We start from the raw sequence: 22,919 nt of genomic DNA, 5'->3' as shown, positions 1-22,919 counted from the left end.
CGCTAGCCAGGCTCACTCACAGGGTGAGAGAAGACCATACTAAACTGGCAAGAGATTTCACTGGCAAGAGATTTGTGCCACAATGTGCCAAATTGGGGTGTTAGTCCTCGGAATAAGTTTTTGGATTTTGGCCAAGTATTTTCAGCGTAGACAGTATTGTCAGTAGCAGCAGGTTTCACTGAGGAGCCAGGGCTGAAATTGAAGGTAAGCAGAGAGAAGCAAGCACAGACAAAGAGGAGGGAAACTCTCAGGGGTGGAGAAGAGAGCTTGGAAATAAAACTAGAAATCTAGGTTGTGGTGACATTATTGCAGACATTGAACTCCAAGCTAAAGGGTGTGGACTTGGTGACATTAGCAGGATATCTCTGAAGATCATTAAGTATGGCAGTCACATGAATAAAACAATGCTTTATGGGATTCTAGGAATATTAAAAAACTGTTATTTTAAAGAAAGACATCAAAAATGACTTCAAGTATGGATGTTTCAATTTCCTTAAATTACTCCTTGTTCTCAGTATAAGTGTCTCTAATGTAGGAGAGAAACGAATCTTGCTTGTATTTTAGTAATAATAAACCTGTAACACCAGATGTCTTTCACCGTAGATTACCCATTATTCTTGCATGTGTGTGTGTGTGTGTATGTGTGTGTACCGTTTATTCTGTCTATAAAAGTCTTCTTCATTGAACAGGTGTCAAAACTGTTGGGCTTATGCTGGCACACAAATAAAGAAGTGACATAGCAACGGACAAAAAAGGGATCCCAAGTTGTCTGATTCAACTCCAAAAGGACAGAGTCACTGCAAGCAGAGAGCAGGCAGAAGCTGTACGCTCCAGTGCAGCAAAAGATCTGTAAGCCAGCCCCTCTCTCAAGGCCACTCCAACCTCCCTTCTCAGCTCTGTGACTCTCAATGACTTTGCTAAACCTGATTTCTGTAAAACTGGGTTTCCCCCTAGCATTTCCATTATACAGCATTGTAGTAAAAATTAAATAAGCCTTGGGAGGCTGAGGCAGGGAGATCACTTGAGGCCAGGAGTTCAAGAGCAGGCTGGGCAACATAGTGAGACCCTGTTTCTACAAAAATACTTTTTAAAATTAGCCTGGGGTGGTGGTGCGTACCTGTAGTCCCAGTCACTAAAAAGGCTGAGGTGGGGGGATTGCTTGAACATAGGAGTTTGAGGTTACAGTGAGCTACAATCGCACCACTGCAATCCAGCCTAGGCAACACAGCAAGACCTTGTCTCTTTAAAATGAAATTAAATAAGAATATATAAAAATCTGTATAAACTCCAAATTTATATATTGATTTTTTACCAGATGACTCAGTCCCAGCATGGACAGAGGTTGAGCCTATTGCCTGGATTCAGGCAACTTAGAGTCCCCTTAGAGTTTCTCTAAGAAATTGCTACGTATTTCTGAAGACATCATGAGTTCAAAGTTGCTATGGCATTCTTCATGTTCAAACATCCATCTGCCAGATAAGCACTTTCCAATGACCCTCCTTTCTCCTGCCTTCTTTGACTACTTGTCTTTTAAGACTTGTTATTAAGTATTGCCTCTGATGAAGCATTTCCATTTCTTACTGCACACAGCGGACCTCTCCTCCCACTGCACTCTGTGCCGACGTCTCTCCCAGCACTTGTTAAATGCGTTACTTCCCACACTAAACCAGAGCCTCCCTAGGTTCAGGTCTAGCTGGGATTCATATCCATATCCCAGCTCCAGCCATAGTGCTTGGACCCAAGTAGAGGTGCTTGGGAAAGAGGAAAAGAAATTATTTTACTCAACCTGAAGAGGTTTCTGTCACCCCAAACCCTCATCATAATCTAGTGGGTAATAAAAAATGCACATATGTAATATTTGATGGTTGGAATCAAGGTTCTATAAGATAGGGATGAGAAGAATTCTGACCATGGGGCTCTAGGGAGAGAGACCTCTGGAGCCTGCTTGGTGACTTAGAAATGTCTTTGTTTCATTTCATTTGTTGCAAAGTAATTGAACCATGTGATGAGACAGACTTCTGTAATGAGTTACATAACTATTGGTTTATTTTTTTCCAACAGGTGGTTTCTTCCTTTTTGAAAAGTAAAGCTCTCAGGAATTATTTGATCTTTGTTTGAAGCCAATTAAATATTGAAGGATCTCTCCCGCCTTTGCATAAGTCAACAGAATGGAAAGTTTCATGGGGTGATGGGATAGAGGGGCACAGAGCTTTGGAATCAATTCCTCTCCTCTCTCTACACTCATTGCTACCCTGTTTGGCACTCCATTAACTCTTGCCTGGAATACTGTAATCTTCCAGGATTGTCTTTCTCCAATGCATTTCTGTCCCATTTCATTAATGCAAAGTTAATCTCCTACGGTGCTAATTTTACTTAAAATCTTTCTCTGAATTCTGACTAGCTGTTAAATTTAGTTTTCAGTCTGTAGCCTGGAAATCAGAACCCACAGGCCGCTTTATCAGCTCTCGTCTCATCTCTCACTGCTCCTCAGTGTGTGTACTGAAGCTCCAGCTACACCAGATGACATAAGGTGGCCCCTGGCCTCACTAGTGCTGCTCCTTCCACCTACAGTGCTGCCCCTGACCCATGCCTGCTGCCCATTGACAAGGCTTCCCCACCACAACTTTTTTTCCTATCTCCATGCTGCATTTGCGGCTCAGTGGAGTAAGCACCTGCCCTTGGCAGCCCTGCTTCCATTTTCCCATCTTCCAAGTCACAGTTCTCTCTTTATTTTCTTTGAAAAATCAGTCCCCCCACTCTTAATCATGTGGGAGATCCAGGAGTAGGCCCTGACTAGCTTACACCTATTGGCATATCCTGTCTCCCCAGACACAATAATTGGTTCAGGAATGAGAACATGACCCTAGGCAGAAACATAAACTTTTCCTCCAGTTCATGATGCTTTAGGGTTTGGAACTATTATGGTCATATTTGCGACCACAAGGGGAGCCACCTTGAGAATGGGGACATTTCAGGGAAGCAGAGCTGAGAGATGCATCTTAGAATATCATTGAGTCCTGGATCAAGCTGAGCCTGAAGACAAATGTTTCCTAAACATTCAGTTATGTAAATAAATTCTACTTTTTATTTAAGGATACTCGAAATGGATTTTCTGTAGCTTCCAAAAAAATTATGACCAACAGATACTCTAATTTAATGACATGTAGAAACCCTTCTAGAGCTCTCTTCACCAGTATCCTGGCTTCCCATCCCCTATTGTAAGTACCTTACAGATAAAAAGTATTTATATTTCATATATGTTGGGGGAACAGACACAATATATAGACCAGATCGGCAATAGGGAGTAGTAAAGTGCATTTTCAGTACAAAGATGTTGTAGTGATTCTACCACCCTTTTGGGCACTTTCATTGCCTGTGGTTCTCTATGCTGTCATTGAATTGGCTTGGTAGGAATCCTGGAGTTGCTAATGTAGGTAGATATAGCTGGGAAGCTGTAAACAGAACTATAATACAATAGAATACAAGAAGAAAAGATATGCTATTAGAAGAAAGAGTATTGTACTGTGAAACTGTTAATTATATAGATACATACACATATGTGTATTGGGACACAATGTTAAATGTATTTCTTAGTGTGGATGGAAGTACTTTTTTTTTTTTTCTTTTGAGACAGAGTCTCACTCTGTCACCAGGCTGGAGTGTAGTGGCACAATCTCGGCTCACTGCAACCTCCGCCTCCCGGGTTCAAGCGATTCTCCTGCCTCAGCCTCCCGAGTAGCTGGGACTACAGGCATGTGCCACCACGCCCAGCCAATTTTTGTATTTTTAGTAGAGATGGGGTTTCACCATGTTGCCCAGGATGGTCTCTATCTCTTGACCTCGTGATCTGCCCGCCTCAGCCTCCCAAAGTGTTGGGATTACAGGCATGTAATCCCGTGCCTGGCCAGCAAAATATTTTTAAAAACCATTGCTCCAGCTCCCACGAGACAATTCTGTAATACACAATACAAAAGAAAGTAACAGAGGGCATGATATTAGAGAGGGTATTTATTTTACAAAATTTCTTTTTCAGTTATATAGATATACACGTATATGTATGTATCGAGTCACTATATGAAATGTACTTCTTATTGTGGGTGGTAGGCCAAAAGTTTGAAAACCACTGACTTGCTCTCTACCGGTGGCCTGAAATGTTACAGAACAGTACGATTGTCTAAACTGCAGCCAGGAATGTGAGGAGAAGGAGAGTCCATAATAACCTCCGCAACTAGAGCTATGTAGGCAGGCAATATATCTGTAGAGTGATTCCTGGGCTTCCTGGCAAGCAGTGAAGTGCTTGTCTACAGGACTGCTTGCAGAGCCAAGGCAGACAACAGAGCTGGCCAAGCCAGGGTATGTATCTTTCCAGCCTGTTTCCATGGCCAGCTCCTCAAGGTATCTAATTAAAGGCCACGCAGACACAGGAGACAAGAGCCTTTGGAGAAAGAGGAGTTTGAAGAGGTTAAACATTTTGAACTGCTTGCTACCTTTGGCTTTGGCCTAAAGGAACCCTGAGGGATGCTTTGCAAAGAACCTGGCCTCCGGAATCAAAAGTACAGAGACTATCTACTGGAATGTGTGGCTGCTTTAGTATTTGGAGAATAATAATAAGAAAAGCCAGATGTCTTTAAAAAGCAGGTAATTTGCTTTTCAAAAAAATGTTTGCTCTTCTCATGTTTTAAATTGTTCAGCTCTTGTCTTCTATATTTAGGTTGTTTTGTTCTCTAAATGTTTAGCACTTAGAGAATGTTATATTCCTTTGACTAGATTTTCGCTTAGTTTTTATCTTCCTTTAAAATGTTTCAGCTACCTGGCTTACTCTTTCTATTCCATTTAACTTTTTCCTCCATTGTTTTCACTTGAAAACATTGTTGTTTCCTTTTCTCCTTAAGCTTTATTCACAAGTATATCCTTGAAATTCTACGTTTCTGATTTTAACATCTAAAATTTTAATTCTTTTATCTCATTTTTCCCTAGTTATACTTCTAATTTCTGAGTTCCTGGTTTTCTTTTTTAACCCGTTCAATGTGTTCTGTATTCCTTTTGATTTCTCTTATTTCAACCTCAATTTTTCTCCTCCACGTTTGGTTTTCTTGGTTTATAAATGTATTTTCTTATTTGTAATTTTAATCATTATGTTCCTTGTATAGTGTACATTTATCAGGCTGACAAGCGACAGAAATACAAAGCTTAGGCTTTTAACCTCTATACCATTCAGGCTTAATCTGCAAACAGCTTTGTAGCTAACTAAACTAGAACATTTCCTACACCGATTGGCCGCTAACATGTTTTTTTCTCTTTTGACCTATCTCCCTTCTTAGCAGGGTTACAGGGGGCTCCTGCTCCTGAATCTTTCCATTTCTTGTACTTGTCAGAAGAAGCAAGGAGAGGCTGCCTAAAGCTAGAAGAATTCAGGGTTACTAAAAAAAAAAAAAAAAAAAACAGTCGCTCAGACTCTTGTGGCATGGCTTTCACATATATGATAGGTCTGTGCGTCATATAGACCAGCTGCAACTCCCAGAACGATATCAGAAGGTGGTGCCTTTTCACGTCTTTCTTTTTTTAACTTTTATTTTAGGTTTGCGGCCACATGTGCAGGTTTGTTACCTAGGTGAACTCATGTCACGGGGATTTGTTGTACAGAATTATTTCATCACTCAGGTATTAAGCCCAGCACCCAGTAGTTACCTTTTCTGAGCCTCTCCCTCCTCCCACCCTCCACCCCCAAGTATTTCCCAGTGTCTTTGTTGTTCCCTTCTTCATGTGTTCTCATCCTTTAGCTCCCATTTATAAGTGAGAATATGTGGTGTTTGGTTTTCTGTTCCTGCATTAGCTTGCTAAGAATAGCCTCCAACTCCATCTATGTTCCTGCAAAAGACATGATCTCATTCTTTTTTATGGCTGCATAGCATTCCATGGTGTATCTATAACACATCTTCTTTATCCAGTCTATCATTGATGGGTATTTAGGTTGATTCCATGTCTTTGCTATTGTGAATAGTGTTTCAATGAACATTCGCATCGCAGGGAAGCCTTCAGAATTAGGGAAGGTGGTCAAGAATGGGCTCTGACCCTTTGTTCATCTCTTTTGGAGAGAATAAGACTTTTCCTTAAACCCAGAGGAATAATCTGAACAATTTAAATGACCATGGCCAAGAATTTCATCATGTAATACCATCTAGTTTCTTTAAGAACTTGTATCAGTGAAAGTCCAATCAGGACACAGAAATCACATAGTAATTTGAAGAAAGAATTAGAGTAAAGGGGCAGTTGCTAGTGAGAGATAACAAGTACTCTAAAGAATATAGGAATGGCAGGCATTCTCTTGAGCTTTGCTACTTTGGAGGTCTTCGCCCCCAAAAGGAGGAATTCATTAGGAGACAAACAGTAATTTCACTGAATTTGAAGAGAAGATTGCCACCTGGTCATTTGAGGCTGTTTATGTCACTAAACCAATGGGCCAAAAATAAGGAGTTGCTTCACTGGCTGGAGTGATTGATCCCAATTACCAAAGGGAAATTGAATGGGCAGCCCCCTCCCCTAGGACTAAGCCAGAAGTCCAAGGAAGAAGCCAACTCCTCCCAGGGCTGAGATCAGACATCGTTGGAGAGGGCATGGCAAGGCACACTGGCAGAGAAGTTCACTGAAGTGTCGTTGTCAGTGGAGCTTGCTGGAAAACTGCCCTTTGGAGTGCTAAGGTCATATCCTCAGGGAGGAGCCATGTCTCAGAACTCACTGAAAAGCCACCTGAAGGAATGTGGGGAAAGTTGTCCAGAGGAAGGTGCCCTGTTAGCAGCTCTCTGCAAGGAGGTATGCTGGGGGAAGATGTTCATGAGAATGTGCCCACCATCTGTACCTTGCTTAAAATGGCTGGAACCAGTTGCCTGAGGCAGCCATTCAAGTGAAGATGCTTTGCTGGTAGCCCTCCCACTATAAAGTTGTCCACAGGAAGGCGCTCTGTGCTGCCGGCCACTGGGCACTGCAGAAAACACAGAATGTGTGCACACACACATTCTCTCTCTCTCTCTCTCTCTCTCTCTCTCTCTCTCTCTCTCTCTCTCTCTCCTCCTCCTCCTCTCTCTCTCTCTCTCTCTCTCTCCTCCTCTCTCTCTCTCTCTCTCTCCCCCTCTCTCTCTCTCTCTCTCCCTCTCTCTCTCTCTCTCTCTCTCTCTCTCTCTCTCCCTCCCCCTGCACGAGAAGATCACCTGAAACAAGAAGAAAAGCTCCTTTCTTCTGTGATCCTCCAGCACTGTCTATTGACAAAGCTTAGCAACATGTTCACTGTAAAGAAGAAATTCTTAAAGGGTTCAGCTCCATTATCATAGAATGGTAATAAGTGGATTGGGGGTTGAGACAATGAGTTGATAACTGGGAACAGTACATTCCTTTAGCTACTCATTTTCCATATTTACCCTTCACTCATGTGAGTTCTGTACAATGAGGCAACTCTGTGTTTCCACCTAACAAGATATTGCTATTCTCACAAGTGAAGAAATTCTCACCCTTCACAAAATAAAGAGATGCATAGTCCTAACCATCACTGTATCCATTGGCAGCTATAGTCATTACTCCTCAAATTCTATCATAGTTTCATTGATTATTTTCTTGCCTAAAGACTATTATGTATGGTTAAGCACCACTAGTTTGTGTAAAAACAAAAATGGAAAAAAGAGAAACAGCCTACACACATAAACATATAATAGCCAAAGAGAAAATACACAAAGCCACTACAGTCCTCATTTCAGTAGCTGGGCACAAGGCCATAGTTGATACCTCTGGCTTATATTTCTTTTGCCCTTGGCCAGAAGTTCAGCGGGTCAATTCTTTATCCAGCAGAGGGACCTAAACCTTCCTTCAGAAGGGTAAAGTCCTTAGTCATCTGCCTTTTTATTTTTTTTTGGTTGTGGTAAGAAGTGCTAATGGGCACCCCAGATAATCCCCTGGATTCCACATAATCCTCCTTCTCCCCAGTGTGTAGCAGCAACTCAATTTCCCTTTGATAATTGAGATCAATCACTCCAACCAGTGAAGCAACTCCCTATTTTTGGCCTGTTGGTTTAGTGACATAAACAGCCTCAAATGACCAGGTGGCAATGTTCTCTTCAAATTCAGTGAAATTGTTGTATCTCATGATGAAAGCATTCTCCCTCTTGGGGGCAAAGACCTCCAAATTAGCAAAGTTCAAAGTTTCCATTGGATTTGGCAGTTCCATCACTGATAGCAGTAAAGGAAATCATTTCAGGGGAGTAGTGGGAACAAAAGCCAGATTACAAGGGGGTTTACAATGAAGAGAAGGCAAGGCAGGGAAGCCAGTAAGTGAATGCAGCCCACTCTTTCAAAAGAAAAGCTATGAAATTAAGTAGAGGAGAGCTCTGTAAAGCACTCAGAAGAGGACACAGGATTTTGAGAGGAATTTTTAAAATGAGGAAAACTTACACATCTTATAAAATTCAAGGGGAAGCTCTTCTATGTAAAAAGAAATTGAAGGAAGACATGAGTAAACAAGCTCCCAAATGGGATGGGATCAATAACTCAAAGCAGAGGCATCTCTGCCTCAGTATCTAAGCCCAAAGAAGTGGGGTAGGGGTGTGATGGGAGAAAATAAAGGCAAATTTGTAGGAGGTGGAGCAGGAAGTTGAGCTGGTTACCTTCTCCCAGTTTAATTTTCAGATTACAAAGCAAAGCCTTTTGATGAAAGAACTAAGTTGGTAGAGCAGGAAGACTGAAGAAAATGCACAATTTTGAAAAGAACAATAGTGGAAAATAGAGAGGGGTAAGAGATAGAGAAATCTAATCTGGTTGTCTATAAATCATGACTCAAATTTTACTTCCTCCTTGATGTGTGCTCTGCCTCTTCAACTGATAGTAAATAAAAGATTAATAATATATCTATATAGCAATTAAAAACAGAAGTTTCTCTTTAAGTGCCTCTCCTATAGCTCTTACATAGCACTCGTCATTTTCTGCTATGTAGTTTTTTTCCTTTCTATAATCCACTGGTAACTCTTTAATTAATTAGATTTTTGTATCCCTCATAAGCATCTACTAGAGTGTGTAACTCATTAACACAGTGTTTCAATAACTAATTGTTGTACAACAAACCACTCTATACTAATGGAGTAAAATAACAATCTTTTGTAATTATTCTCTCTCATGGTTCCGGGGATAACTAAGTGGTTCTCACTTGGGGGTCTCTCCTGTGGTTGCAGTCAGGGAACATCTGGAGGCTCCTTCCTGCACATCTCTGGAGTGTGATGTTGGCTCCTGGCTGGGACCTCAGCCGGGAGGCTGCCCTCCACAATACACATATGTGACTTCTCCATGCGGCTTGGGCTTCCTCAGGGGATGGTGGCTGGGTTCCGAGAGCAAGTGTCCTAGAAAAGAGCTGGGCAGGTGTTATAATCCTTTTTATGATCTCTGAAGTCATGCAGTAGTATTCGGTAACACTCTATTTATTAGAATTAAGTCAGTAAGTCCAGCCCATATTCAAGGGGCGGGGAGTTTAGACTCCATGTCTTGATGAGAGGAGTGTCAAGGGATTTGAAGATACTACACATATAAATGCTAATTAGCTGCTTGTTTTAAGCATTTAGTGTATTTTGAAAAAGCCTCAGAAAGAAAGAGAATGAGAGTGGTACACAGTCTTACAAGGTCTGAATAGAAGTCAGGAATAATGCTAAAGAGTCAATTAACCATAAAAGATGCTACCCATGGCTGCTTATTTCGCAAGTGTTTGTGATCTTCTTTTACAATCTCTTTTTAGGAGATAAAATTGAGCTATTTTGTCTAGAAAGGTGTAGTAGGTCAGTGCTTCTCCTACTTTATGGGCACACAAACTCCTGGGGATATTGTTAAAATGCAGATTCTGATTCAGTAAGTCTGAGGTGGGGCATCACATTCTGCATTTCTAGGAAGCTACAGGGGGGATACTGCAGCTCTATGAGCCACCCATTGAACAGCAAGTTAGCAGAAAGTAATAAGGGTAACTGCCTGGCTCCTGTGATCCCATCCTTCTCTGGGAGGAGCGCTAATGGGGTATGCCACCAGAGGTCCTTATGGGCTTACAAGACCTTAGCCCTCTGGCCTGTGAACCTGTGATGCCAATAAGGTTAATCTATTCTTCCATAAGACTTGTAGAACTGGAATTAAAGGAAGACAGTAATTTACCTCTCTCTTGTGGTAGAAGCATGGGATATGAGGTTCTATCCATCATGTGAGAAAGTCAGTTTCCAGGAGGTATAAAGGGAACACAGAGAGAGAGAGTGAGTCCAGGTGATACTCCAGTGCCTGATGAGGCTCAGACCTGACCCCACTTCTGAAAGATTATACAAAATATCCTAATATTCTTCTGGCAAATTCCCCTCTTGGCCTACATTTGTTCTACTTGGGTTGTTATCATTTGAAACTAAAAAAGCTCTAACAAAGGGTAGGGAAAGTAGGGGATATGTTCTCTTGGAAATGTAATGCTCACTGTTTTGCAGTACTAGATTATTATCCAGACGTCTGCAACCTGAGGGTGAGGAAAGACTGTCCCTTAAATCATGTTAAAGGTATGTTCCCAACAGAGTGGACTGAATATGAAAAAAGAAGACAGTGGAACACTAAGGCTGAGGGAAGATGAGAAAAGCCTCAATCTACCTAAAATAGGAGAAAAATCTAGAAAAGGGAGGCAAGAGAGTCTATGGATTAAAATCGTTGGATAGTATCGAAAGAAACTGTTACCCAAAACTTATGCCTGCTGAAAACAGATGGGAAAAGGACAGTCTAGGAATAGCAAAGCTAATGTTCTCTAAAGAGTGACAAGACCCTGGGCCTGAGTGGAAGTTAAAAGCAAGATAGTCCTGCCCAGCAAAGAACAAAACATTGACTTTTCCTATATGTCAGACATTGTGTGATTTGCTTTACATTTTTTTTTTTTTTTTTTTTTTTTTGAGACGGAGTCTCGCTCTGTCGCCCAGGCTGGAGTGCAGTGGCACAATCTCGGCTCACTGCAGGCTCCGCCCCCCAGAGGTTCACGCCATTCTCCTGCCTCAGCCTCCCGAGTAGCTGGGACTACAGGCGCCCGCCACCTCGCCCGGCTAATTTTTTGTATTTTTAGTAGAGACGGGGTTTCACCATGTTAGCCAGGATGGTCTCAATCTCCTGACCTCATGATCCACCCGCCTCGGCCTCCCAAAGTGCTGGGATTACAGGTGTGAGCCACCATGCCCAGCCAATTTGCTTTACATTTATGACCTTATTAAATGACCCCCCCCCCAAGAAAGTTTCGCTCATGTCCGTCCCTGAAACTCCAGCACAGTCAAAGCTGGCACTACCATAATCAAAAGAGAGAAAACTGAACATGGGTCATATCATGTGATTCCCACCTGGCAGACCCTATGACTGGGTATACCTCAGCAGGCAAATCTCAGAGTCCTCTGAAGTCTCTGAGACTGCAAACTGTGCAGGTGACACAAGAATGACACTGCCACCTTTCCATGTTTGGAGTAAATAAATTTTTAATAACCAGTTTCTTGGTTACAACTTCATCTATATAAATCCCCTTATTCTAGGATCTACACAGTTAAACCTAACATTTCATAGCACATTTCCAAAACAGTACAGTTTTTACACTAAGAAAAAAAATAAAAGCCTGGTTACCACCAAGGTGTATTGTCCATGAATTGAAAGGCTTTCCTATTTAAGTAGCAGGTACATGTGTAAATAGGGCAGGCAGCAACAGAACAGCAATATTGGAGAACTCTTTCTTCGTAGTAAATGCCCTTGAGTATGAGATGTGACACTGAAGCAATAAGGCCAATTCTATAAAGCAAAAATGGATACTGATGATCTCATTGTTTTACAGCCATATCTTGTGGTATGTTTATAACGTATTTCTTTCACATGTTAAAACAGTATCTACTAAAGATGGGCTTAATTTTGGTAAAGTCAACTGAAAAAAGTTACATGTTAATGCAACATTTGTTGTAAAGATTCCAGAAACACAGGAGTCAAAATTTCAAATTATGATTCCCACAGTAACTGTAACTCTGGTATACAACATACATAATGGAAGAAATGTTATCAACATATACCATAGTAGAAAATACTCAGTAAGCAGAAACAAGCTGAGTTATGCTTCTTGTGGGAATCATCATTTTCAACTAGCTGGGAATATATAAAAATCAAAACCATAAATGCATGGATTATTTTTTGCATTTAATTCTAATTTTTCTTGATCCAATTTAATCAGCTTTGTATCCAAACTACATTTTCCTTTCATAAACTGCAAATGAATGTCTTTTGTAATTTTAAAATCCACATCATTTGATTTCTTTTTCTCACACAGGCTGCCTTTGCAGGATGGCATCATTATACCCTGTCCCTCCCTGAAATGTCAGGACACATCTGCAGGGATTCATTTATCTACATTCCTTTTCTCTCTGAAGGACACCATGGGGGAGGAGAAAAAGAACAGCAAAGAGAACAAGAATCACATTGAGTAGCTTAGAAAGCTACATAAGTGCACTGTGACCATTAACTTCCCCTTTGGTATCCTCCTAAGCCGACATAAGAACAATAATGCCACCATATATTTACAATTTCCGAAGTGTTTAGTCAAAATACTATCTCATCTGATTCTCACCACAGCACTGTGAGAAAGGCAAAAACAAAACACCTTTCTGTTGTTCAGCTTTTGTGACTCAAGTAGAATATATTTAAGGATTTGTTTTTATGATATTGTTTAAAGTGTAGGCCATTTAATTGCACTGACAATATTTCCTAAACATACTCATCTATCACATGCAGAGGATTTAGTTATTATGAAGGCAGAGTATGCTCTATGTAAAAAGATTATGGTTATAAGTGAAACATTTAACATATTTTAAGCTTTTGGCTTTAACTATATTCTGAAGATTCAATAATGAAACAGAGGAACAACTGCCCTTTGAAATTCTGCTGAGGCAAAATTTATCCTGAATATTTTATCCAGTATTACTTTTCCCAGTTTGGTTTTAACTAAGAAGGGCACCTTCTACAACCTCTGAAGACGAATCCTTTTACTTTCTAGCAGTCTTTACAGGGTATGTTTCATTATATTCAAACTAAATTACTTTGGCTCAAGAACAGTCATAATTCCTTTACCACCCGAAATAGCTCCACCTCACCGTGGTGTCCACGCCCTTGTATGAGTGTCTGGAGGGCAACATGGTCAATCTTTTTGTGTCTCAGTGCTACTATAATCAGTCTATTCAATTGCAAGTTTATTTTCCCTTCTTTTCATGTACAGAAAGATCCTTCACATAATCAGACAAAATTTTTCTTCCTCATTTATATAACACATCAATAAAAAGATCAATTAAAATAAAGATTCAGAGCTGGCAAAAAGCCTCAATATCATTTGTTCTAACTAGGGAGATAACACGGTCAATCCTTTGCCTGTGAAAAGTATGACACTCTTGCATGCAATTAAAAGGTAATATTATAAGCGCAAAAGGAAAAACAAATCTTAAGGAATATTAATTTTAGGAGGTTTTCTTGTGGATGAAGAGTTGTCTTAATGTTACCTACAATTATAAACAAAATTTTAAAAAAAATCTTTGCACTGAATAAAGATGAACACATAAATTCTTGCATAAAACAGATAAGACACTTGAAGGTATCCCCCCAGACATAAATACTTAACTTTTAGGCTTTTCCTCTACCCATATGCAAAAGTTTGAAAAGAAAAAACAACATCAGGGGTTGGTCATAGCACAGTCTCAATATTATGTCCAAACTAAAATGTCAGTGATGGGGATATGAGCTCTTGCATCTTACCAGAGACCAGAAAAGGGGCTTACTGCCTTATAGGATACATCAGCCAGACATGAAGGCTAGGCCATAAGTGTACATTTTCTTCACAGGTCCATCCACTTTATGGGATTTTTCTCAGGGAAAGTATAGATACAGCCAGTGGGCAAGGAGGTTTACCTAAAACAGAATGAAATAAAGTCCTTGTTGGCTCTCTCTTTCAAGATGGAAAATGAAGAGGACATGACCAATTCTAGAAGATCACAGAATGCTTACAAATGAAAAACAATGGGGTATGTTTCTCTTGAGCAGTCAATACGTGAAATTATCAAAGGTCTAAAATTTCCCAAATAAACTGACAACATATAAGGTCCTGGAGATCGTCAGTGCCATAGATTAAAAAACCAATTTTTCATCTTTGCTTTTAATTAAAGCTGCAGGATTCCATGAGTGACCAGCAGTAAAATATTAATACATTAAAGAATAAACCAAAGGAAAACATTTGGTACAATGTAAGTGGTCCAACAATAGAAGACTATGAAATGAATTAAATATTCATAAAGTGAATACTATGCAGTCATTCACAATGTATTTTTGAGAGGGAAAAGGTTGATAATACATTGTAAAATGAAAAAAGACATTACAAAATAGTACATTCCATATGATCTCCATATTGGGAAAAAATATGTGCATAAGTCAAAAGATTGGGAGGATATACAAAAAATAATTAACCGAAGTTACTTCTGTTAGTGAGAATTTAATGTCTTCACAATTGTTTCTTTTCCAAATGAAAAGGGGATAAGGGGAAATTACTATTTTCAAAAACAATCAATGTATTCTGATCTCTGTCTCATTTGCTTTTATAATACACAAAATACAAAACTGGAATATATTTAGTGCCATTAAGCAATTGCATTAACAATTATTTTTCTTTAAGTTATAAAATAGTTGATTCAAATTTAGTTTCCTTATACTTATTTCCAATTCATACAAGAGAAACACATTTTTAAAAATATATAATGACATAAATTATTATCCAAGTTTGCAGTCTTCCATGCATTATTCATTTATCATCAAGTCTAAAAAATGAACTTCATATGCTTAATTCCATAAGTTTTGAAGAAAACCATGATAATAAGTGCCCATAATCCCAGAATAAAGCCCCCAGGAGGATGCCAGTCTTTCAGCTTCGGTTTCTGCAAAACAAGAATAACATGATAAATTTTATAACAGGTAAATAATTCAGCAATCAATAAAGCAAACATTGATGAAAAAGATAAATTTCACTGGTTGTGTTTGAATGGGGACTAGTTAGTCAAATTAAACACACTGGGATAGCAACAATGGTAAAGACTTCAGACAGGGTAAATATCCTACAGGGTAAACTGGCTCCTAACAAAGATCAGTTTCAGCTTATATTTTGTTTCCTCAAAGAGTCCTTCCCTGACTACCTAATCATACCATCTATCCTCACTCAAGTTACTCAGTAGCCTAACAGTCTTTCTCACTTTGGATTTATATATTCATTAATTTGTCGGTTTTATCTATCTCTATTAGACTGTAGTTCCATGAGGGTCATCTTATTATATTCCCAGCACCAACCTGCCATGGTGCTTGCCATTCAGGAGGCATTCATATATCATAGTGAGTAAATCAGTGGAAGAACAAACGCTACCCAATTCCATTCAGCTATTCAACACACACTTGTTTAAGGGCCAGTGCCTTGGGTCATGTTTTTCCCTTGAGGTAGAATGCTCTTTAACCTATTCATTGTGCCTATTCAAAACTCACTAACTCAAATGCCTCCTCCAGACTCTCCCACCTGATATGTTATTTTCTTTGAGTTCCCATAGTACCTGAACTATAACTCCTTCTATTGTTACTCCTATTCACTATTATATTTATCTTTATCATTTATCTCCCTGCACACTCCCTGGGATCAAAGTCCATCTAAGTCAATTTTTTATCCCCCTTCTCTATTCCCCACCCCACAAGTGTCATGTATGCTTTTTTGTCCAGCAAGACCAGTCTTCTCCATTTAGTTGTCATTTCAACAGCTACATTACAGCCTTGTAATTGGAAGTTTGTGACAATGATTTCTTTTCTACTTACTGAATTACTGGCCAAGACTGTAATGACAGTTATGATATTAGAATCATATTTTAGACAATAGGGGAGAGAAATAGTAAGCTAAAATTTGCTTTAGTCATCATGTATAATGTCCATCAATTCAAAATTAACTTTTCAAACTAAAAGGAAAGAAAGCTACCTCAATATTTTAACTTGAATCATAATGCTAGAGTTTTCAGAGCTTTTAATCAAATACTTAATATAAACTGACCTACCAACGTTTAAAGTGGTTACATTCCATCTTCATTCCTATGCTTACCCTCAACCTCTACCAGTCCATCCAGAAAACTCCCCCAAAATTTATCCCAAAATATTAAATCCAATTTTTCTCATGTTATTTTCCACTTAAGAGTCTGCAGTGGCTTCCACTCAACATGTGTGATGATAATGGCAAAAGTCCTTGCCCTCTAATATCCTACAAGACGGTAAGTTCGGTGGTTCTCAAACCATTTCTAATGGCAAAGCTCTTGGAAGTTACAGTGCTTTCTGTGCAATACTGTGACAAATCTTAATTCAATTCCAGTAGAAAATCTAGAATAATTAATAAAAAGCAAAGCTATATTAAAGATAAGTAATATAAATATCACAAGCACGTGTCAATGAAAAAATAAGTGAGTGAACTAAACAAGACTACTGCTCAGTTTTTGTCCTGTTTATTTTCTACTAGTCAAACAATTTGTAGTTCACACAAAAGGGTTGAAAACGTTTAAGATCTAAAACTACTTTTCCACATACTGGGAAAAGATTACCATTATTCATTATTAGTGGAAGCACATTTTATACAACCTATAGATATTCCCTGAAAGCCCAGTTTAAAAGCACTGACCTAGTTTGAGAGATCAGATTCTGATTTTCCCTAACAACTAGGAGTCCCTGATTTATATGGCATTTAAAAACACTCACACTTAGGTTACTACTGTAAAAAAGTTAAATACATATTGTCAAAATCTGGCACCAATGTAAACTCTTAACTAAGGAGAACAGGCTATAGACAATTGTTCCATAAATCCAAATAATGAACTTCAGTGCTAAAAGACTTAAGAAGGCATTTAAACCAAGTCATGTTTTTCAAAAAATGGTGAACATCATTTAAGCTCTACATTCATTAGAGATTATAGAAACAATAATCAAGTAGTTAATAGCAAATCTTAGTTCTGCAGCTGTAATAACTCCAGTTACTTTCCAATGAGATAGACTCCCTGAGGTTGTAATTTTACTATTAGATCTTAAACTTAGCAGCCAGAAACAGTTGCCAGAGATAAGACAACTATGGAAAAAATAGCATCTTTGAAAGTAACTATCATTTTTCCAAAGATTCAACAACTAGTCCTGGCAGCTATTTTGACCCATTATTCCACAGGCTGGCTTGGAGAATTCTGGAGGCACTTCATTCTGGTCTTTCAACCTCCTTGACAGGTGTGTGTTTCACATCTAGACCGCTGATGGCCAGGGTAGGAACAAAGAGAAAATCAAAGTGCTATTTCTCCAACAGCAAACTTTAAAAGTAATAATGGAGGACTAAGAAGTATATGTAATTTCTGCAAAATTATAATGGAACAGTAAACTTATTCACATGATAACACTGCATAAGCTACCAAAAGCAGCAAATCCTGGCCTTTCAAAACTGCTCTTTGCAGTTGCTATGTTTTTTAATGTTCGTTCAATACATTTTTTTGATTAATAAAAAATGGAAAATGCATTATGAACTAAATGCACTTTGGACTCAGCTTAAGAAGGTATCTGAATAGAATCCCCTAGTGCAGTCTCTCCCACCTTCTCACAATAATCCATACAAAGGCACAGAAAAAGACAATAGCACACCCTACCAAAATTCAGTTAACCTCTGATGAGAAATCTCTGACAGTTTCCCAGAAACAAGGATTAGAAACAAATTAATGGTAGGCTTAGTTTTCTGTTTGGTATATACCATGCAAAGGCTTGCTTTGCTCTGTGAAACACAATACTTCTGCAGCTGAGAAAGGGACTTTAGCTCACTCCCTTTTTCCACCTGCTGTTTAACAGACACAGTGCTTATGCAGTAGAAAGATGGCTTTATGAGGCAGCCAGAGTTGTGTAACTCATTCCCAGTTCCCAGTGGCACACCTCTTTATATGTCCATTTAAATATAATTCCCAGCAAGCAATATGACAAAAGGGTAGAGGGGCACTGACAATGGTTCACTGCTTCCTGGAAGGCTTAGTATCACAGGAAAAGCTCTGCAGAGACCAGAAAATGCAGGGAAAACCCTGTTAGTAGTATATGTTTTAAAAATATGTTTTTTTTTCCCATATACTTCACCTTTTCTTAAGTGCCCCAAAAAACCGGCATAAGTGGCATGGTAGCAGATGATCCTAGTTTAAGCCACATTTAGAGTGGTCTAAGAACCAGTCACTTGGAACCATATAACAACCTATTCCTCAGATACAGATTTGAGAAGGCATTTAAACTTAAGTGGATAGTGAAAACCATCCACACACTCTGTTGGCAAATACCAACAGTGTCCAAATAAAAAGGAAAAACTGAGGTGCGCTCTATGAGGAAAAATACTCCCAAACATGAGAAATAAATTATAATCTGAAGAGGCAGAGAAGATCTCCCTGAGAAAAATTTAATAAGGAACCAAAAATTAATTTTAGACAATTTTTATCTGGCATGGATTTGAATAAAGATTCACAACCAACCAAAAATGAAAGAACAACATAAAGAGAAAAAGAATACATGATACAAAGACAACAGGCTGAAATAAAAAGGGAGCTGGATGACATAATTTTGTAACAGTAAAATTAAAATCCACATTTACAAGGAACAGTGTTCTAAGCACATCTTCGAGTCCTTCATTCATCCAATTGTATGTTAGATTGATGGGCAAACATGGCCCTAATTACCCATCCTTGGCTGTGTCCATACTCTCTGCAACGTGACTTTATAGAAGCTGTCAGCAAGAAGTAGAATCTATATCCCTATCCTTTGAATCAGCAGGTCTTATGACTTCTTTTGGCCAACAAAACGCAACACAAGTAACAATGTCCCAGCTCTAAGTTAGCCTCAAGAGGCTTGGCTTGCTTCTGCTCTCTCTCAGACCTCTTCCACCACCAGGAGAAAAAGCCTACACTTCCAGCTACAGAAGAGCTGAGCTTCCCTCCAGCTAATAACCAGCCAACTATAAGGGCAAAACCATCTTACTAATCAAGTTGACCACACCACAGACTCATGACGGAGCCTAACTGAGAACACAACTGCCCAGCTAAACTCATCCTAAATTGCCAACCTGCAGAATTGTGAGCTAAATAAATGACTGATGTTTTAAATTACTAAGTTTGGAGTGGTTCATGATACATCAAAAGTTATGAAATACATACACAGCGGTGACAACGTGAAGAAAAGAAAAACCCTGATCCTTTATCACCATAACAAAACAGAAAAAGTTCCCATCTCCATACTTGTAGCTCCGGGTTTTTCTAACAATGGCATAAGAACAGCATGACGGGCAGCAAATCAAGCCCTCAGTTTAGTGGAGATGCATGCAGTGCTGCTCTCCTCTAGCTCTCCTTTATAGTCTTCTGGAAAGAGAGAAACTCCAACTGCCACCATGCCAGGAATTGCTTTCAAGGAAATGACGGTGATGCAGGGGAATCTAGAAACTAACTCATCTAGCTTCCCTTTAGGCGTCTTCCAACTGAAGTCTAGATCTGAAGTTTGGTTCCTCTTCCCTTTAAAGTTACCAATTAGAGGTAATCACATGTTGCGCCCGTGCTGGAGAAATGCACACTACCCAAGATCTTTATGTACCTTTTTCCATGATAAATGTGCAAGGCAGTTAATGTAATCTAGAAAATTAAGGATGATTTGTTTTCAACTATGATTTGGGTTTTAATTGAAAGATGACCACAGTTTTTCCTTAATCGTGATTTTAACTTTCCTGTGATAAGAACACCCATTGTTAACATTATTAGTTAACACTACTCTGGAATTTCTAGCCAATCCAGACATAACATGTAGGAAGGGAAAGTAAATTTTCATTACTCATAGATATGATTATTAGATATCAAAAAGCTCCATAAAATCAATTCTTACAATTATTGAGAATAAAGGGCTTGGATTTCATATAAATATTTTAAAAAATCATTATCTTTCAAGTATGTCAGCAAATATGAGTCAGAAAATAGAAAAAAAATGTCATTCACAATAACAATAAAAAAAAAACTATGAATACCCATAACATGAGATGTAAGGTAAACAATCTACATTACTCTACAGAGAGGGGTAAACAGTCAGAAATATTAAAAAATATATATAACGCTAAACAATAATGTGATTCCGATGCAAGTGTAGAAAGACGAATAAAACAGAATAGAAACTAGACAATCAGTCCAGTATCCCAGGATTTAGTATATTATAAAAGGGCTATCACAGATCAGTGGGAAAGGGAATAGTAGTCCTACTGGTGCTGTAACAATGGATTAGCATTTGGAAACAAAATCAGTTTTGTTCCTAACCCAACACTGTAAACAAAAACACACTTTACATGGTTCAGAATTAAATGTAAAAATAGAAGAAGAAGAAAAAGAGATAAAATGTAGGAGAATCTGTACGATAAGGCTATTAATAAGCCTAAAAGCAGTGAGTGAAAATAAAGAGAAGGTGGAGGAAATTTTTTTTTTTTTTTGAGACAGGGTCTTTGTCACACAGGCTGGTGTGCAGTGGCATTATCTTAGCTCACTGCAGACTCCTCAATCTCCAAAGTTCAAGTGATCCTCCTGCCTCAGCACCTCCCTCAAATAGCTGGGATTACAGGTGTATGCCACCATGCCTGGCTAATTTTTGTATTTTTGGCAGAGACAGGGTTTCGCCATGTTGACCTGGCTGGTCTCAAACTCCTGAGCTCAAGCAATCCTCCACCCACCTTGGCCTCCTAAAGTGTTAGGATTACCAGGGTGAACTACCATGCCTGGCTGTAAAGGGATTTTTACAAAAGTTTTTGGAAAGATCTGTATTTCAAAATGTATAGAAATCAAATTAAAAGGCACATAAATGGAATTTATGACAGAAAAGCAGATAAATTCAATACATGAGGGTCTCCCGCAAATCAGTAAGACACAAGGGTATATCAATAAATGGAACAGGGAAATATTTTCACAAAAGAATAATTACAAATGGCTAACACTTGAAAAAAACATTTTTCTTCATCATAAACACAATATATTAAGTATTTCTTTCTCTTCTTACAATTAAACCAGTAAATGTTAATAAGGACAGTTAACTTTTCTGGAAAATAACCCATTAACATGTTTAGAGGTCTTTAAAATATTCATTTATTCTAATTCCTAGGATTTGTAACACTTCTAGGATCTATATTAAGGAATTCAGAAACGCTCACAAAGGTTTTCTTCTCAGTGGCTACATAATAAAAAACAGGAAGGGATCTATAGTCACATAATACAGGAAACATTGTACATCCACATATTAATCAATAAAAATATTTTCAAATAATTTTAATGATTTGGAGATGCTTATACTAAAATAGTAAAATGGAAACAAGATGCAAATTGAATCTGAAATATGATGTTTTCTATAACAATATTCAAAGAAGGGAAACATACTAAAGTCTTAGTGTTTTTCTGGGGGAAGCAGGAATACAGTTGGTTTTAAATCTCTTCTCTATACTTACCTAAGCTTTTGAAAATGTTTTCTACAATGAGTATGTCTTACTTTTGTTATTTTGGGGAGAAATTGGATTATGCAGCAAAAATCTGTATTGAAAGACTCCACCTTGAAGAATCTTCATATATTCCTTTCCAAATAGGAGAAACACTGCAGCAACACTGTTTATTACTGATGTCCAACTTTAAGAAAAAGTAACCCGGATAGCATAACAGCAACATAACGTAATAAAGTGCTTTTTCAGTATGTGTTTAATGATATTGCTGACATATGACAACACTGCTATTTTTAAAACAACTATATGTAACATTTTAGACATTTTACAATGATTTTACTTACAATCAAGTGACAAAATTGGTATAATTATTGCATTTGGCAGTATAGCTGCATTTGAGGTAAGTTCATATTAAAGTATATCTTGTAATTTCATTTGTGTCCATTAGAGCTTCTTAAAAAAATGACTGACTTTATGTAGTTAAGGTACTCTAGTGGCTGCCATTAAATGCACTCCTCTTTTTTTACACTTTCACAATAAGTACAATACAAAGGTGAAAAGCGTACATAAAACACGGCAATATGTTATAAGCAAACACTTAAAAGCTTAAGGGCTACCCTCTTATTGAAATGCCTAATATTTCAAATTTAAAAGAGAGGTAGCTAAGCAACACTGTACTTCCAATTGCGAATACTATTCAGTTTCCCCCTCCATGTTGCTAGGAGAACATTACCACATAACTTTCAAAATAGTTAACAGAGCACAGATCTAAGTATTAAAATTATGTAAAAAGAAAAAACTTAGGATTTTGAAAACTGTACACATTTATTGGGAAGCAAATGGAAAATTTCCAAGGTTTCAATGAGATTCTTAAAAGTATAATGAGCATATGAGTTCAGTTAAATTGTATTTTAAGGACAGAAAGTATAAAACAATCTACTAAGGTTATAGTTATAATTATTTCAGAAAATAGCTGTGTTCAACTATTTAATTAGTGGTGGTTTATTAGTATTTCCAGTCTATCTATATCCTTTATATAAAATGCAATTTGTATTTCTCTAATTATATTAATAGTATAAGTCAAACTGTGGTAGGCAGAATGTAAGACAGCTTCTAAGATTCCCTCAACCTGGGATAAATGCCCTATATAATACCTATCCCTTGAGTCCGGACAAGATCTGTGAATATGATGCATTATCACTCCTATGATTAGGCTGAATTATATGGCATATGAGGGATTCTGAGGATATAATCAAGGTACCTAATCAGTTGATTCTCAGTTAATAAAAAATGAGATTATCCAGGGCATAGGGAGAGAGGTGGGAAATAAGGCACTGATCTAATCAGATGAGCCCTTTAA

The 22,919-nt window shown here is 38.2% G+C and overlaps 1 protein-coding gene across 2 annotated transcripts in view; it reads right to left on the bottom strand.

Moving 5' to 3' along the window:
* Positions 1 to 11,480: 11,480 nt before the first annotated feature.
* PIGK (phosphatidylinositol glycan anchor biosynthesis class K) overlaps positions 11,481 to 22,919 on the bottom strand; it is a 129,850-nt gene continuing 118,411 nt past the window's right edge. For both annotated transcript variants that reach the window (XM_004026005.5, XM_055368145.2), the window contains one exon: positions 11,481 to 14,969. In XM_004026005.5, coding sequence (XP_004026054.2) covers positions 14,853 to 14,969 — 117 coding nt within the window. In that variant the 3' untranslated portion in view covers positions 11,481 to 14,852. The remainder of the gene's footprint in view (positions 14,970 to 22,919) is intronic.

This window comes from Gorilla gorilla, chromosome 1 (genome assembly GCF_029281585.2).
Source record: "Gorilla gorilla gorilla isolate KB3781 chromosome 1, NHGRI_mGorGor1-v2.1_pri, whole genome shotgun sequence".
Lineage (NCBI taxonomy): Eukaryota > Metazoa > Chordata > Mammalia > Primates > Hominidae > Gorilla > Gorilla gorilla.
Note: the sequence above shows the minus strand (reverse complement) of the source record. Positions and strands in the feature narration are given on the sequence as shown.